General features: G+C 38.2%; 1 protein-coding gene across 12 annotated transcripts in view; it reads right to left on the minus strand.

The window, feature by feature from the left end:
- LOC115426912 (LIM and calponin homology domains-containing protein 1) overlaps nucleotides 1-18,419 on the minus strand; it is a 105,334-nt gene that overhangs the window by 26,369 nt on the left and 60,546 nt on the right. For 10 of the 12 annotated variants that reach the window (XM_030145170.1, XM_030145165.1, XM_030145168.1 and 7 more), the window contains 4 exons: nucleotides 15,704-15,814; nucleotides 13,802-14,000; nucleotides 3,662-3,920; nucleotides 531-761 (listed from right to left, as the gene is read on the minus strand). In XM_030145170.1, the coding sequence (XP_030001030.1) occupies nucleotides 531-761; nucleotides 3,662-3,920; nucleotides 13,802-14,000; nucleotides 15,704-15,814 (800 nt within the window). The remainder of the gene's footprint in view (nucleotides 1-530; nucleotides 762-3,661; nucleotides 3,921-13,801; nucleotides 14,001-15,703; nucleotides 15,815-18,419) is intronic. The other 2 variants (XM_030145176.1, XM_030145169.1) reach the window with 1 other exon arrangement.

Consider the following 18,419-nt stretch of genomic DNA (forward strand, 5'->3'; position numbering starts at 1 on the left):
TTGTCCTGTACTGTTGTGCTAAAAGGAGTCTAAAAGGAAGATTAAAGTCTGCAAATAAAACTGAAATAATCTACATAATTAAGGGCCAGTTTTACAAGTACGTGCAAACCTTTTAATATTGTTTTTAGAAATGTGTAACTAATGACTGTTACTATGTAATCCTAATTTACATTCTAATAGGTGCATGTTGAGGGATTTTAACTTACCATATTTGCAGGTGCACAGTGAACATAAATTACATGTTAATAAAAGGATTTTAGACGGCAAATAATCAAACTATTCTACTGGATTTTTCAATCTGAAAACCACAAAGTTGCTCTCATTAATTAAAATGAATTAATCTATAATATTAGTATTAGTAAATTGTTTAGTAACAATTAGTCAAAACATCATATCCCTGTACACAATGCCTTGTTATAAAGCAATACTTTGTTTGTTAAGCCTTACAATTTTATTAATTCTGTTAATTCAAGCTTTTATTTTCGATTCAAATTTGGCATATCAAGAAACAAATGAATCATGGTAAAGACCTTTGTTCAGATGTGACTGCCAGGTGAAATGCAGTCTCCCTTTGGGGGTCTGCATGAGGCTGGGGGAGGCTACAGGCCAGAGGCTCACTGCTCCTCCTAACAGCAGTGGAAGCAGGCAGCTTCCCTTCCTCCACGTCCTCCTGAATCTGTGTCTGCAGTTCAAAGAGCAGGGTGGGGGACACACTGGAGCACTCTCTGGGTGGGAACTCTAAACTAGGGTCGTCATTTGGACTGTCATGTCACCCATTCAAACCAAGTGTACAGGGGAGGAGGAGGAGGGTTTATAATTAGCAATAATTACATAGGGATGACAGTCACAAGACATGAAAAACACAGATGTAGTGAGGAATGGAATGGTTCACACGCACGAGGTGAAAGGAGGGAAGAATGGAAACACCATGACACAAGGATGACATGTAATGGAAGGAAGGATGGAAAACAAAACAAAAAAAAAGCAAAATTAATGAATATACAGCATGCGTTTTGATATAACATAATGGATGAAGGAATGAATTTAACATAGGAAAGACGCAGGACAGATGAGCAACATATACTTGATGAAAACCACAAACACAGTTGACACTCTTTACTGAGTATGTATAGGCTTGTGATATGACAATATGTATAGTGACAACAGACCAATTCATATTATGCTTTAAAGTTTCATTCTCTCTTAGTTAACTCTTAAAATTTTTCTTCATTTTCTTAAACATGACATGGAGGAAGGCAGGGAATATGCATGAATGCAACAAATACAAACAGAATAATGTGATGGTGACATAGAAAACGGATAATTTGTTAAAATGAGGAACTTAAAAAAAGGGTGAATCAGGCACATACATTTTTTTTAAGTAAAAAAACTGAACCAGAAAACCGTGAGTTATAATTCATGTTGTAGACGGATCCCTACAAAAAACTTAAAACACTACTAACCTCTTTTACATTTTATTTTATACATTGAAAGTCTATAAAGTTGTGGTCAAAGCTTTTGGCAGCACCAAAAATTTTGTTTTGCAACATTTGCTTCATTTTTTCCCCCATATGTTTTTGAGGTACACTGAAAAGCTATTATGAGCATTTTTACCAGTTTATAGGTAAATCACATTTTGTCAATTTGTGGCAGTGCCAAAACGTTTACATATGACCATATCTGGTTACTACTTAAATGTTAATTTGCACAAAAGTTCTACATAAGAGGACAAAAATAATCAAATAGGAGTGAATACTGTTTGTATGTTGAGTATAAAATTTAAAATGTAGTAAAAAAGGCATTTCTGTGAGTTGATCAAACTATATTTTTCATACATTTATTAACTTTATTCAGTGAATTTACAGAACATGTGCTATACTGTAATATATATTATTATCTGCAAATTAAATATTTAATGAGATTTTGTCTTTGGAAATTTGTGCGGTAATTCGGATAAGAACGGAGATATTTGAGCTTTGAGTAAACATCCTAGATCTCCGGCTCTTGCCCCTTAAGGCGGCCTTACACTGTGTGAGTTTAGAGATGATTTCTCACTCGTGCGACTCTTTCTGGGATCGGGCTCGATGTGCCTCTAATCGTGTGTCGTGCTTCGTGCAGTGTACATGGGGTAAAGAGAAGCGATTAGCACCTCACGACCACCTCACGACCAGCAATCGTGTGTTCGCAAGGAAAACAGAGCTGTTTGAAATCCTTCTCGCTCCTCGTGAGTGTATCGTACTGTCAAAGCAGTGCCACGAACCGATGTGCCTCAAATTCTCACACTGTGCATGCGCGAACACAGACACGTACAGTAGCGTACAAGCTAACAGTAGCTGGCTGTTGTCCTAGTGCAGTTTAGCTGTTGCAGCTTACCTCTAGTTCCTGGATGACAGCCCATACTGTCCACGTCTGGACAACCAATGCCTGCACCAAACACATCGTTGTCTTTTCTTTTTTGATTCCTCACAGATAATGGCACATATTACCAAAGCAGCTCGTTGGTTTTTGTTTAGCACTACCATTTCGTGACTCACGCCAATGCACAATCATCTATGCACTTTTACGGATTCCTTGGTATTTTAACGTTGTATTTCCGGATACAACACTCAAACGTGTCGTGCGTCCTGTGGTGTATGGTCCTACAGTGTGAGCAGTCAGGTCGCATACGAGCGTCGGTCCGTGCAGTGTGAGAACAGGAATTGTGAGCCTGACTGTACGACTGATTCGCACAGTTTGAGATGGAGCTGCGTGCAACGATCGAAATAATCGCACAGTGTATGGCCGCCTTTAGCTGGTTAATACAGTAAATATACATTTAAACCACAACATATCAACCTCCAAAACCTATCAGTCACATCCTAAGAGACTCTTATCCTCACCACATTCTACTTATACTACCATATGGCAGAATTCACTTAGTAAGAAGAAACGTAAAACTGAAACATGGAGGGCCAATGATGTTGAAAAAGCCAACAAGAATAACTCAGGACCCTTGTAAATAAATCTGCTTCATTTCTGTCTGCGCAGCATATTTTACACTTTTGTTTAAATCAGAGCGAGAGCCAGTGAAAGTGCACATCTGGCCTCCATCAGCCACTCCCATCGGCGCAGTACTGGACAGAGAAAAATAATCAACAGTTGAAAAGCTTACCCTCGACATCTGCGATTTGACATAAGTGACACCTAGTGTTGCAAAAATAATTATACAACACAAAATCCAATAATAATCCACATGTGATTTAGAGTCAAATATTTATAATCAAATATTGGCAAATTGACCAAAAGCCTTTATATGTTTAGTTCAGTGTCAAACTTCAGCCAGTTTTAAGCTTTTTTGTGTCTAGAATATCCGGAACCTCAAGTAGTCTTTACTCCATCATGTCTTCATTTCGGCTTTAACTACCCTGAACCACAAACAAACCACATGTTTGAGCTTGAATAAGGACTAGAATGATGAGGATAGAATAAGCTGCTCAAAAAGTATGTCGTCTATGTAAAATATTAAGACTACATTAAAAATACTTTATTTCATTATATCTTCAAGTGAACATTCACAGTTTAGTATTGATTTCAGCAGCACAGGACACATTTAACTTCATTAGTAAAGCTTTACACGTCGTTAAACTTTTGCTTTACTCATGATTAAATCAGTTACACTCACCTGAAAGGCCTGTCTCCTCCTATAGGTGAAGTAGCCGTACTCCAACTTTTGCGGCCCCCCTCCTCTTTATCGCTCTTCTTCTTGCGGAGTGGCATCGGCACATATCCGCTCTGGTTGCTCTTGTTGGGTAGATACTGGTTGAAGGGCATAGCGGTTCGATGCTCGCTGACGGACGTCCGCCGTGCCAACATGTCGTCCTTACGAACGTCTGGCATCTTCCTGTGGGGAGGACCGTCAGACTCTGAGTCACTGCCACGGCCTGATTGACAAGAGAGAAATGAAAGAAAATGAGAACGCAGTAATGTATCACATTACCTTCTTGGTCATAACACTTTTAAAATGAGTGGTTTCCCTCTACGTGTCCCTGAGTAGAAGAAGCAGACAGTTTACTGAGTCACTGCCAGGAGAGAGGACAGAGAAGAGAAAAAAAAAAAAATCTAAAAATAAGATGAACACAGAGATCATTGGGAAATTTCAGGGTTTTTCCACTGATAACATGTTACAGAATGAAAATCATTTAAAATCTGCAGAAAATCTCTAATTCTGTATATATAAAGCAGGAACGATATCCATTACACTGTTGTTACAATATTACTCCGTATTCACGTGGCTGAACATAAATCAGCACCAAGCAGGTTGACGGCCTGTTTTTATGAAACAAAGCAACTATCATAAATCATGACTAAATTTGTGTTGTGCAGCTTGTGCTGACTAAATTCTAGCGTACTACACGGAAGAATCCACTTAGGAAGCCACTGTGTCTGTCTGTATCAAATTTTAACCAAGCTGTTAGCTCTTTAATGTCAGTGGCAACACCTGGCTTTGCAGAAGTTCACCGCTCAAGGACTTTCCCTGCCTTGCATCTTAAATTCCTCTGCAAGATGTTCTTGTGCAACCTTCAGAGAACATACAGAAAAGAGAAATCAATATTCCTGATGTCTGGTTTACAATCACCAATGATGTACTTTCATTGGTGTCTGTCACTTCCACCTACATTTTGCTATTTTTTTACTAATGCAACTACAAATTCAACATGTGCAAACAGCAGGTAATGGATACCTGCAACCTTGGTTTATCCAAGGTCTCCAAAAATTCCTTTCCAAGATGTTCAGCACATGTGCTACTGGAATTCCCCTCCCTTTGAATGCACAGATACTCCATCTATGGAATATGACTTTATGTCTTGATGTATATATTTCCTAAGTTCAGACCACAATTTCAACCAGATCTAAACCATAAAACCTTCCCCTGAATCTGAACAGATACATGTGTACGCAGCCACAGCGAAGTGGAAACAAACGTCACAGTCTGAACTTGTGAAAACCTCTGATTCTATCAATAGATTTCTTCATTTTTATGTGGTCTGACAGACTGACAGATCAAGGTCCAACGGAGGCCTTGAGGTATATCCACTTCCAAAACTGAGTGGTTCAATTATGACTCTTATCCCATCAATTGGAAACATGAGTGACTCTACGATCCAAGTCTATCTGTCCTTAAGGAACAACATATGTCTTCATTGTGCGATCTGCTCTCACTGCACATATGGGAACACTGAAGCTTCAGGGGTTGTTTATCACGGGTCAATGTGATACAGTACCGGAACTTCACAGATGCAAGAACATCAGTAACTCAGTAACTCAAGAGCTAAAACAAAATTACACACAAGAAAGATAAAATATAAGAACCCGAGTTACACAAGGTTAAAAGAACTTCAGTTAAAATTTAAGTAAAAATGCTGTAAAAGTGAAAATTGGGCACTTGTCAAGGACACAGCTATGTCAAATCTATGTGGGAAAAAACAATGACTGTCCAGAATAAATCAGGATAAAAGCGATTTGATGCCCCGATGATGATGAGACTCTTGGGAGCTGAAACAAGCTGACTCAATCATGATTTCATAAAGGATTTTCATTATCAGCATCAAAGTGCTTCAGATTCCTCCTGATGCCAAAATTAGAAATGATGAATCTTAGTGACACTTAAGTTCTATCTGCACAAAAATTGACATGATCAAAATCCATGTTGCAAAATATACAGTTCATTTCCAAGTTCCAGTCAACAGCCAAACAATACAAAGTGAGTAAATTTCAACTCATCATATACATCTAAAAACACACAGAAACTGATGTTAAAAGGTTTATTACACGCTTGTTGCGAATTTGGAGTTCAACATCTTATCTCTGAGTCAACATAAAATTAGGTGTTACCTGTCAAACTGTGACTCACGTGTGTTAAGGTAAGGTCAGGAGGAATAGACATGTCTACTGAAGCCAAACATTTCACAACAACAGAGCTCTGGGTCCGTGAACCTTCATTAATTGTTCATTACTCGGTCTGAACTGCAGCTTCAATCCAAGAGTAGAACCTTTCATGAGGGCATGGCATGTATAATAAGCAGCTGTATTCATTCTGAAATCCTCAAGACCATTCATTTTTTTTTTTTTTTTAAATTTCAATTAATTCCCATAACTCTGTCTCATCTGATTCATTTGGTAAAATTCTGAGTCAGGGGCAACCCCAACTGATTAAACACAATAAACAGAAGTAGAAGTTTAACACCTGTTACTCCTGTGTTCACTCACTTCACACTTATGCTTTAACATTAATACAACCTATATCAAACTGCATCAATAGAAAATGGTGTTACTCTATTATCTTTAACCTTACCTCCACCCTATTTTAAGGTGATTCAGGACATGGGAGAGGCCTGAGTTATTGATCATGATGATGGTTGAACATCACCATGTGTAATAAATGCTGGACTTGAAGTAGACAAACTGAAAGCTTTTTAAGGCAGACAGTGTGGACAGACCACAACAGATAAAATCTACCTTTATAGGAATAACTGTGGGCACTATGGGGGTGTGGCCACTGATTCCAACTGTCAGCTGATTGATTGATTGATTGATTGATGATCGATGACTGTCACAAAATCCCTGAAAACATCTGCTCAACCACAAGCCTGCGATTACCATTTACTGTCAATAGGGGCCACTAAAGAGAGCACACAGAATCTTTGGGATCACTAATTTAAGGCTCAGATTGCCGTTAAACTAGTGTGAAAGTGTTTTCAAATGTGTGCGTGTTGCCAGTTTTACATATTGTTATGTTCTGGCGCACCTTTTTCCCCTTTGTCTTTTGTGGATTTTTTCTATCATACTTAATTTATTTTGTTAAGTAATTTTTGTTCCCTCCTTATTGGTATTTTTGCCTTTATAATATTTTTGTATTATGTTTCAAAATTAGTGTTCTTTTGGTAAACAGCCAATTAGTTTTCCGCGATCTCAGAGGTTATAAATTGGCCACTGGCACTAGGCTCTTTCTCTCTGCCTCGCCTCTTGTTCCAGCTCCAACGCCAGAGTCCAGAACGCGCACACCAGGATGCGTGCATCAGGCTTTGCTCTGCTGTCCTGAAGCATCACGTTGGCTGCGCCTGTGCTTTTTTTGTTGGCCTTTGCTTTTTGCTTGACCAAGTGGGTCCAGACGTCAAGTTTTCAGCTTTTCTTTTTGACAGGATTTAGTTGTGGGTTGCGTTGGATAGGGTAGGGGTAGTGGTATGTGGTCAGCTCCTACGGTCCTGTACAGGGTTGGTCTGACCCACATACAGTCCTTTTGTTAAGTTGGCTGGCTCACCTTGGCCCTTGTTTTTTGAAACTTTGGTTCTTTTTTTTTGTTTTAGGGCATGGGATGGGTTAAATAGGAAAATCAACACCTAACCTAAACAAGTAAAAATAAAGAACTTTACCATTTGAATCCTTTTGTCTCCTGTGTCCTCTGTTAAATATGTTAGAACCTTCGGGCCATAACACATATGTTTTGCACATTTTTTCCCCCAGTATTAATTTCTGAATCAAGCATCTTATGTAAGAAACACTGGTGTTTTGCAAGAAGTGTGTCACAGAATTACACATAGTGCACAACAGAAAATGCGTTTACACTTTGGTTTTGTTTCAGGTATAGTTACATGCTTTATTCCTTTTGTGTAAGCATTCAATTTTAGTGTGTTAGCAATCTGTTAAAATTGTAACTGAGAAGAAGGCTCAATTCAGTGGTCAATTCAGCTGCGGTAAGCTCATATTATGGCTCAAAATGTCAAATACAAGCAGCCATTTAAAGTCAAGTAAGAACACATTTTGTGTGAGAGCAGCAGTGCGAAAATATTTTTACAAGAAAAACCTATTTTCAAAAAGCCTGAACACTGGACCTCAGGGCAGTATTTTCTAAAAATAAACCCCTTAAAACCATCTCTATGATATCATTCAGTTCATTCTTTTAAATAGCCTTTAGCTGGCAGAGGGTGTGGCCCTGGAAAAATAGAAAGATGAGAGGACAGGTTTTCTATACGCGCAACAGAAACACAAAGTGCCTCATTTATCAACACTGTATCCATCTACAAACTTGGCCCAAACAAAAGAGCATTGCCAATATTGAATTTCTGTCAGAGATTGAATTAAACTCTTCTCCCTGTCCCCTAATTGCTGTCAGGGTGAAGTCAGTTTACAGAGCTGAATAGTGAAAAGGCTTTGTATAAAGGTCAGAGAAGGGAAAACCTGGCTCAGGCGAGTTTGTGTGAATATTTATAAATGGATGCTTTTGTTCTGGGTATTCTCAAAGTGCCCTGTGATTTGCTGATAGCTGCATTGTTATTATATTCCCACTTCTCTACTGTGTGCCTTCTGGGTCTGAAGTGAACTTTGACATTATGATAACCAACAGCAACAGTAGGAGCCTGAAAATAACATTCACTGAAACACACAAAATACTGCATGCAGATTCTGGCCTTTGGCTTTATTATCTTCTATGTTTCAGAACACGACTGAACTGCATATTACACTGAACTTTCAGCACTTGTTCCAAAGATAGCTGTGAAAAATGTAAACATGTGACTTTCTACCTGTCCTCAGATATACTCTAACATTACCATTGATGTACATTTAATATTTTACAAAACTATGCCTACTGATCTATGGGGGTGAGGAAGCACCGAACCAAACAACAAGGCCCATTGTCTTGATCTCAACAGAAGAATTTGTTTTAGTGTGGACCTTTCCCTTATTTTTCTTGGGAGAAAATATCAACTTCCAGTTTCTAGTTAAGTTTGATTTCTTGGTGACAGGAGTTTCACATTTTGAGGCAGCAATTTCCTTTTCAGTTCCCTCAAAACAAAAACACAGACACGATGCCCTGTTCTGCTCTGTTTTCCCACATTATACTTAGCGACGACTGCTGTGACATTTTATAAGCTGTCATTAAAGTTTAAAAAAGGCCAAATTCACATACAATCCAGTAATCAACAGCCTGTGGTTGGCGAAGCATTGTAAAGTAATTAAATGTAAGCAAACTGTATTTTTGGACTGTTTTTGATTTGAAACAGACATACAATATAACAGATTCACAGCCGTTTAGTAACTTATATTTGCCTTCAAAATGGACGCTCTTTTTATAATTTATAATTGCACTAAAAGCAGTCTAAGGAAATCTGAAAACTCAACTTTCAGGCAAATGGTGCAGAAATACTGCTACTGTCATCCTGTGACAGCAGCATAAAACTCACAAGACCAAAGTTTAGGTTTATCAAAATTGTCATTATTGTTTTTTTACTAATTTAAGATGCCATTTATTTAGCATAATCACAATAATCCAGTCAGCTGGATGTAGAAGATGGATAAAACTGAAATGCTATATTTCAATCATTATTTCCACATCTGCCTTAGTGTTCAATTCTGATTTACTGCTCCGATAATAGATCTTTTTTACTTGGCTGTTAACACCATTTTTAAAAATGTGGCCAAAATCAGGTTCCAAAGTGAACAGGTCAAAGTCCTGTACTAATCAAATATGTAAAATGAGTGGAATTATGATCGTTTCCTTCAGCAAAAGTACCAAAACATACCATAAAATTACTCCACAACAAGAAAAACATGTTCATTAAATACCTTACTTGTAAGCCAAAATATGTAGGTGTTATCCATATTTATTGTGAATCAGTGTTTTATATGTTGTATTTACATGGATCACAGATGATGTTATGATCACAGATCATGTAGGCCAAGGTTTTATTGCATCGGCCTGGGTTTGGTTCTGACTTAAGGCCATTTGCTGCATGTCTCTCTCGACTTAATCTATCAAATAAAGGCTAAACGAAATAAATGGTAGAATGAGTTAAAAGATCTAATTTGGGCCAGTTTCCTGCAGAGTGGACAAAGCCCTTGTTCTGCCTTCTTCTTCTCGAGGCACTTCTCTTCTGTTTGTACCAGTCATAATCAATAATCTGTATGCTTCTCTTATTTATGTCAGATCTACTCTGTGCAAGTTTTCTTTACAAAACATAAAAGACAAACAAAAACATAATTTTTATTCATGCGTTGCAGTGCTCACTATCTTTAAAATGCTCTTCCTCTTCTGGTGTATCTGTATAAATTACCCACTGTTCGGCTTATATGAAACTAGTGGCAAAAAATTAACAAAAAGAGGCTGCATTGTTCATATTGTAATTTGCCGTAAACTACCCTGCTAAGAGACATAAAAAAGCTCTTAACGGGGCTGTTTTGTCCCCTGTCTCCTGAAACAGACTCATGAAATGAAAGAGTGCTAATATTAGATGGATTTGCTTATATCCCACTCAGACTTTGCCTGTTGGAGATATCTTGATAAAGATAAAGATGTGTTATTACATGGAATTTCCCTGTAATCTCAAACTAAAACTCTGCAGTTCAATTATCATTGACAGGTCAATCCAGTGTCAGATCTGAAACCACATCATCAATCAAACAACCTCACCCCTCTCTTTCAGGTCTTTGTCTGTCTCTCAATCAGGTGGTTTCTTCTCTGCCTCTTTCTAGTACGTTCTGTCAGTCATTTCACTCCACACTTCACGAGAAGCTGTATTCCTGAATAGGCTCAAACACTCAGCACAGAGCTACTTTTGTGCAGACTTCAGTGGCAGAACTAGAAATCCCCACTGAAAGGTGTCGCAAACACTATGATACAGCAAGTCTGGACGAGCACAAACCTGAGACACCCATTCATTTACATACAGAACATTCTACATAAACCCACACATGCAGAGATACAAAACATACTACCCAATAAAATTAACTGCTTTGCTGCAACATGTAATTGTTTACTAAAAACAAGGTCTAAGAGCAGAGAAATGAAGAAACAAGGCAGTGGTTTTGTTGATTTGTTGATTATAAAAGGGAAGTGGACTCTGTTTGTGTGTATGTTTGTATGTCTCTCATGCAAAATCTCACAAATTCCAGAAAGAGCTGACTGCTGCAGTTTGGCACACTTATGTATTTTTGGTCAAGGAAGAGGCTTAGTGAAAATGGCAAGTTGATAGAACCAATATTTTGGGAGATATTGGTAATTTTGGAATACAGTCGCCTTATAATCACGTTGCTATGCCCGTGACGGCTGACGGGAAGCGCAGTACCACACTGCATGACAGGACATTAAGTTAAAAACAGGAATGACGCATTTACTAACTTCAGTCCTTAGATATCGGTATTAATATATTAATTGTCATTTAAATTTTAAAGAATGACTTACCAAACAATTTTTATGTCAGTACTTATAAAATATAGATTAACATCTTTTCCCAAAAGTCAGCTCTCCCCAGCATAAAAACTACCACATCTAGAACCAGTGGTTCCCCACAGGTCAACATGCTAGTTTAGAATGAACAAACTACAGTTCAGTGTCTCAGAGTATCCACACTACAGCTCAGAATGCTCACATTCAATGATATAAGGGGACACATCTGATACATAAACATCAGATGACCACAAGAGACTGCATTCTTTACCTGACAGTAGGGCTGCACGATTTTGGCAAAAAAAAAAAAAAATCCCGATTTTTTCCTCAAAAAACTCGATTTTGATTTTTGGGTAAAACTACAAAAGACAACAGAAGTCAGCATGTCATTTTCGTGAGCAGCCCACAATGCAAGGCACTGCTCTGACCTAAAATCTGTGATAGTATCACGTGATGAACTCACAGAAGTTTATTTTTTCTTAATTAAATCTTTATTGAATGAAGTAGAGTATACAAACCATGTATACAACAAGAAAATAACATAAGTTTGCCAGGGGGAATACACTATAATACAATGTCCAAATCAGAGCAAATACTTATGTTTTTTTATAGCCTTTTTGTTTCCAGATTTATCAAACAGCTTTAAATAAAGTTCAACATCTTTCAAAAAATAAATAATATTTGGTTTTGTGTTACAGAACTTACATTTGTGAATGAAAAATTTAGCAAGTAAGAGGACTAAATTATTCAATAAATTAATTAATTAATTAATTAATTAAAAAAAAAAAAAAAAAAAAAAAATATATATATATATATATATATATATCTGGGCCCACAGAAGTGATACCAATGTAAGTCTGTGACAGGTATCAGTCGTGCGTGCGTGGACCACATTAATATGAGTGATCCACATGCGGTTCTCTTTAAACTGGGGGATCCGTGCGTGGAATAGACCGACCCAGGACACGCTGGAGGGATTCTATCTGTGGAGCTGGTGGATGTGTCTGGGCACAGGGCTGTCTGGGCTCCTCTGCTGAGGCTGCTGACCCCGAGACCCGGACCTGGATCGGAAGAAGACAGTACGGTACGGATCCGGGACAACGTAAGATGAGTGATCCGCATGCAGTTCTATTTCAGTTGCAGGATCCGTGCGTGAAGCCACGGCTTACACTGCTATAAGTACTGCAGGCTCATTAACACATTTAAAGTCCGGTCATTACACGGACTTCTGTGACAGACCGCTGTCACTGATAGGAGGAGCCTACGGGAGCCCGCAAGTGCACAGCCCGCAGGCACGAGAGAGATGAAATCGATTTTACGATTTCCCTTTTTTAAAAATCGTCCTAATTAAAAAATCCGATTTCGATTTAAAAATCGATTAATCGTGCAGCCCTACCTGACAGATAAAATGGCCAAATGGACATCCTTTAGCATTCGACAGCTTTTAAACCTAAAACCAGCACTGCAAATTATTTGGTTCTTACCAAGAAAAAAAAAAAAAGATTTAGAAGTGTTAGATAATTTATCTTGTTTAAAGAGTTAATTTCTTATTTTAAGTGTTAATACACCTGTAGACATGCGTATTTCTAGATTTAACAATCTTAATTCAAGAATCTTATCAAGTTAAATTATCTTTCTGCATGGACAGATCATTTCACTTATTTTGAGTACCTTTTTCCACAGATTTAGTGTTTTTATCTTGTTTTTGGACACCCCCTTTTTGCAGTGAGATTTCTTTCTATTGCTTCTGACAACAACTGACAGACATGTCATAAGATGTCATCTCAGTGGAGCCTATGTTAACATTACATAACTAAAGCATCTTAGACACACAAGCTGAGGTGACAGCATTTGTTGTGACAAGGCTCATGTATGCTTTTTGACAGCTTCTTCCGATTGACAACAGATACTGTACAGCTGACAGACATCCACAAACTGCACTGTCGGACCTCTGGTGTGAATGGAGCCCTTGTGACTCAGTTACTGATATCTAATGCTGAACTTAGAGCTTAAGTTCATAAATTCTCTACTAATTTAGACTACAGGCAGGAATCACACAACAAACAAAACACAACAGCACACCTACACACACTATCCCTAAAGTGAGTGTAGCAGGACCGCCTGTACTGAAGTTGTTCTCAATGCACATGGCTAAAATTAAACAACAATCATAAATTAACTCCAAAACAGGCACTGCATTGAGATCATTCAATTTTTTTCAAATAGCCTTTGACAAACACTAGGCAGTATCCTGCAAAAACACATGGAATAGAACGGGCTTCACTACAGTAGCACCAGAGGGACAATGAGCCTCATTTATCTGTATAATGTAACTGTGCACCAAACTTCAAACAAAGCACCAGTACTGAATAACTTCCCTTTCACAAAAACACTGTAGATATGCCCTGTAACCTTTAATTGAAAGAACAATGCTTCAACCACAGCCGTTAGAGTTAGCTACTACAGGTAAATAAAAAATTTACAGATTGTTTAGCACCTTCAGCGCTGTTGGCAAAGAGGACCCATCTTTATTTACAGTCTGTGTCATCTGGTGTTGCATGGAGCTTGGTTTGATTAGGAATATTGTGGTCTGTTTCCTACCATCGCTGCTGCCGCGGGTGACCAGGACGTCTGGCGACGGGGTCTGTCGTGAGCGTGAGCCGAAGGAGTCCAGACTGTCGAACGAGTCCTCGCGGCCGTGCCGTGGTGGGGAGAGAGAGTCACTGCGCTCTGAGTCCCAGCAGTCAATATAGCCACTGTCCCTGATGCTGCGTTTAGGGCTCTCTGCCTCCTCTGCCTCCTAAACGTGTAAACACAAACACCGTCTGGCTCAATCAAATGGGCAAATGTGTAAAATGCTTATGTAGAAACTGACATAAATACAATTCACTGTTATGTACTCCAATAGGAGAAGCAAGATCATTTCTTTTTTAGATTAACACTCAAAATGATTTATGAACGACTAAACATGAATATTGAATAGAGCTGTAAAATGTAAGATTTTACAATTATTAGGTTTTGAAATGTACTGATTGCTGCTATATCTCTGTTATTTTATTACATTTCTTTATATGAGATTTGTTCACTTTATTGTAGCTTGTTTCTCTTCTGTTGTTTGTTGACATCAGGTCGCAGATAACAAATTAAAATTAGCTCTGTTGCCAAACTCTGACTCACTTTTGGCTCTTTTGATAAATGAGCACTATCCCTGTCAAATACAACAATATCAAATAAAACAGCAAATCAAATTAATAAACCCATCAGCTGTTGATCTTTTTCTTGTGCTCATCTTATGACAAAAGAGTAATTAAGAAAGCATAAGAGTTTCCTCTTTATTCAAAGGGCTTGTTTTACTCACATTCACATTTTGAGCTGCAATCTTTTCACATTCATTCATACATACAATATCCACACTTTATAAAAACAGCTTTTGTCCTTTTTGTAGATTACCTCACTCCTTTTTCTCTGGGCACTTTTCACTTTCCACCTCAGCGACCCCTCCCTCTGTCTGTCTACAGTTGAAACATGTGTTTGTAACTAATGGAAGGTGGAGAAAAGCCTTTCCTGTCTACCAAAAGACTTCCTTTTCCTGACCCCTGGATCCCGTCCATTATGTAACTTGTTAATCTTTGAAAAAATATTGTATATTGTTGTCACCAGGGGTGTAGAGAAGAAGGATTTCTCTCTTTCTGTCACATACCTATCATTTCCCAGAGTTGAAGTGTTTTTGTTCTTGGGTTATTATGCTTTTGTTTCTACTGTGCTATGTCTCCCTTTTATTATTTTGCACAGCACACTGCTTTGAGGTTTTGGAAGGTGCTATACAAAAAAATACAACCTTACTTTACACTCAACATGGATTGGGTTTGTGAAAATGTGACAGTAATGACACATTGTTATGACTTGATCATCTGGGCTTTCAGGGATTTTCTAAAGCCCATTTTATTATAAGTTTGTTTGTATTATTATAGGTTTTGTGGAAAATACCTTTTTGTTTTGGTCAAGTGCAATGTGTGGACATCTGGGAAAGCTATTTTGCAGAGTTGGCAGTAATTTCTCATTTTTACAGAGCAGTGTAGGGACGTCACATTGTGGAATAAATTGCATGGAGCTGACATCATGGTTATGACTGGTTGTTATGGTGTGTGTATGTGTGTGTTATGGGGGCTCGCTAGTGCTCACTTTTTTCCTGTCCCTTTGTGTCTGGAAAAGGGTGGAACAAGGTTAAGAGGAGAGACACAAAAGGTCAGTTTACAGAGATCATTACTGGAGCTGCAGTGCGAGGTGACTGATGATTTCTAAGGGCACTGTGTGAACAAATGTGCTCATTCTGCACATATAATAAGTGAAAACCTCTTTGCTTCAGATCATTTTGTCTGGACATTTCACTTGAACTGCAAGTCAAATGTCCAACCTTGGCACCCTCTAATTATAGGTCAGAGAATTCTTCTCAGTTTCTCATCAGCTGACCAGATTTTAACTCCTCAGTTTTAATAAACAAACCTTTCGCATCTGTGACAGCAGGCCCTCAAACTCTTTCAGGTCCAATGTGGGCCCGTTATAAGAGGTACAGCTGTTGGCAGCACGACCCAGCCAGTAGATGGTGATTAGAACCTAAGAGAAAGAACAAATAAAGCCTGACATTATGATACTGTTCCGATGTCATTTTGTTAACAGCACACTCAAGCATAGAATTGAAAAGACCTGATGAATGTTAAAAGGAAAAAGTCAACTGAAACGGTGTTGAAAAATAACCAAAATGTATAAGGTATCACACTTATTTACATATTGAAGGTAGTCTTGCATAGCCAGACCCATCTCCGTATTCTGTTAATGCTGTGCCACTGCTTTATAGCAGTCTGACATCATCCACAATCAGTCTGGAATAGCAGCAAAAGTTATCTGGGTTGTTTGGCAAGTTCTTTGGTTGCAATGAGTTCAGGAAGTCATAACATTTGCAAAATAGTGTTGAAAGAGAAGTTGTTTAGGTGGAAAATCAGTGCTTGGGGAAGCATGTCATGGTAATAAAATGACTAAATCCCTACAAATGAATATAACAAATAAAAAGACTTTTCTCTGTGAAAACTTGGCATTTTCAGTGTGTAATTGCAGCTCTAAGGTTGTTGTTCTTTGACAAAGTGAGGGGCACTTAAAATGAACATACAAATTGCAAAAAATAGAGAATGACAACCCTGCCACAAATATTCAGCCTTATTCCTGCAGAGCAGTTCAGTGAGCCAGATGATATTAAAAAGTAATGATACACGAGCCATCATGGAACAGCCATTATGGAGTCAGCAGTTCATTTCATGCACTCGTACAGTGAATACTAGGTAGCCTGTATGTGAAGACTAATGAAAATATCTGAGATTTCACAGATGCAAAAACTATGACCTATGGGACATGAACATAAACAGTGAGGGCTGCAGGCTGTTCAAACTATCTCAAAGGTTCAAAGATTTTATTTTGTCAATATACTAGATACACAGGACATACAGAGAATTGAGATATCATTTCTCTCTCACCTTGTACTTAAAAAGCCATGCAAATATTTTTCTAAAAAAGATGTAAAAATGGAATAAGAATAAATAGGTGGTATAAAGAAGATACTACAATAGAACATAAAATGTATATGTCACCAAGTCTATTTACAATAGCAGCAGTAGTACAATAAGTAATGGTTATGAAGTAAGGAGGTGAAAAATGGAACTCCATCAGATATGACAGTGACAGCAGCTTGGCAACAGGCTATAACTTACTAATTTCTCAGAGTAAATGAAAAGAAACCCAACCCCAATGTTTGTATTGTTCAGATTCAGTACAAGACAATGTAAACCAATTAAAGCAAAGTTACTTCAGCCATTAGATCACTACTCTAAATAGAGATTAGATAAAGACATTATTGTCTAGAAGGCAAGTAGGCAAGGCACCTCAAAACAATAGCAACACTAGTCATCCTGACTGCAACATTAAATGAGGCTTATGCTGTCAGGGGCCAACAGCAAGGTTATATCCCCGAAATTCCCCCAATCCTCTGCTCCCCCAACCATTTGGAAAAAAGCACAACACCGGGTGTCAAAATATGACATCATGTAAAGTCAAGGTAGTGGCATGAAGAAAGATAATTGTTAGACAATTGATATGAACTCAATTTGCGCTACATCAACCTGATAGTGGCAGAATAATGGTCAGAGAACCAATTTTTCCCCACAAAACTCCACCTAGTATATGAAAATGACATCATAAGAACTCTGGATGATAGCGAGAAAATGGACATATATAAGATGATCAATATGAACCAAATTTGATCTCAATCTGCCTATTATTGCTTGATTTATGTCCAAAAAACTGATTTTCAACTAAAGTGCACCCATTTGGATGGCGTATAATGCTCATAGAGAAGCTGAAATTGATAGGGTTCTTCCACTAGGGGTCCCCTACGTTGGTTATCAAAAGATAAGAAATCCAACCAAATCTGTCCTAGTTATCACGTTCACATGAAGGATATCTGGTGGCGGTGTTCAGGGTAAAACTATTATATCATTATATGCATATTCTAATGGCTATATAGCTGTATTGAAGGAAACTAAGAGTGCATGGTGTCCCTGTCCCTTTCACTTTTCTTCCTACAAATCAACGCAATCTTGTTTCCTGCTCATAATAATACAGCCTTGTCTAAAGAAGTAGCTTTGTTGGCTGGAACATCCTGTACAAACATGACAAGACCACGCTATTGTTCTGTCCCTAAACCTTGTCTTAGGTACTTGTACTGCTGAGATAAAACACCCCGTCATTGGCTGCAGTGATTTATCTTGGGGTGTTAGCTAGCCTAGCCTTCAGTGCATAAAATACCAGGTCGATCTCATTTCCTGCAAACACAGGAACATGATTACAATGACAGTTAAAGAGGTCAGTGTTTTCAACTTTAGTAATATTACCAATCCTGCTAATGTAAAGCTGCAATATGACTAAAGTGATTTCATGGTCTAGTATATACCCCTCCAGTGTCAGTTACATTCATTAGGCGTACAAACTACTGATTAATTGCAGCCAACTGAGGATCAGACAGAGCTACACTTCGGTTGCACGGTTGGCAAAGTGTTCCCAGCTATATTTACTGTGTCCATGTCAACCGGCACTCCATGGGGATTGCTTTGATAAGAAAGCCCAGCATGGCTTAATGTGTTTATTTCAGTCATACTGTCAGTGTAAACACCAC

This window comes from Sphaeramia orbicularis, chromosome 10, assembly GCF_902148855.1.
Source record: "Sphaeramia orbicularis chromosome 10, fSphaOr1.1, whole genome shotgun sequence".
In the NCBI taxonomy this organism is placed as follows: Eukaryota; Metazoa; Chordata; class Actinopteri; order Kurtiformes; family Apogonidae; genus Sphaeramia; species Sphaeramia orbicularis.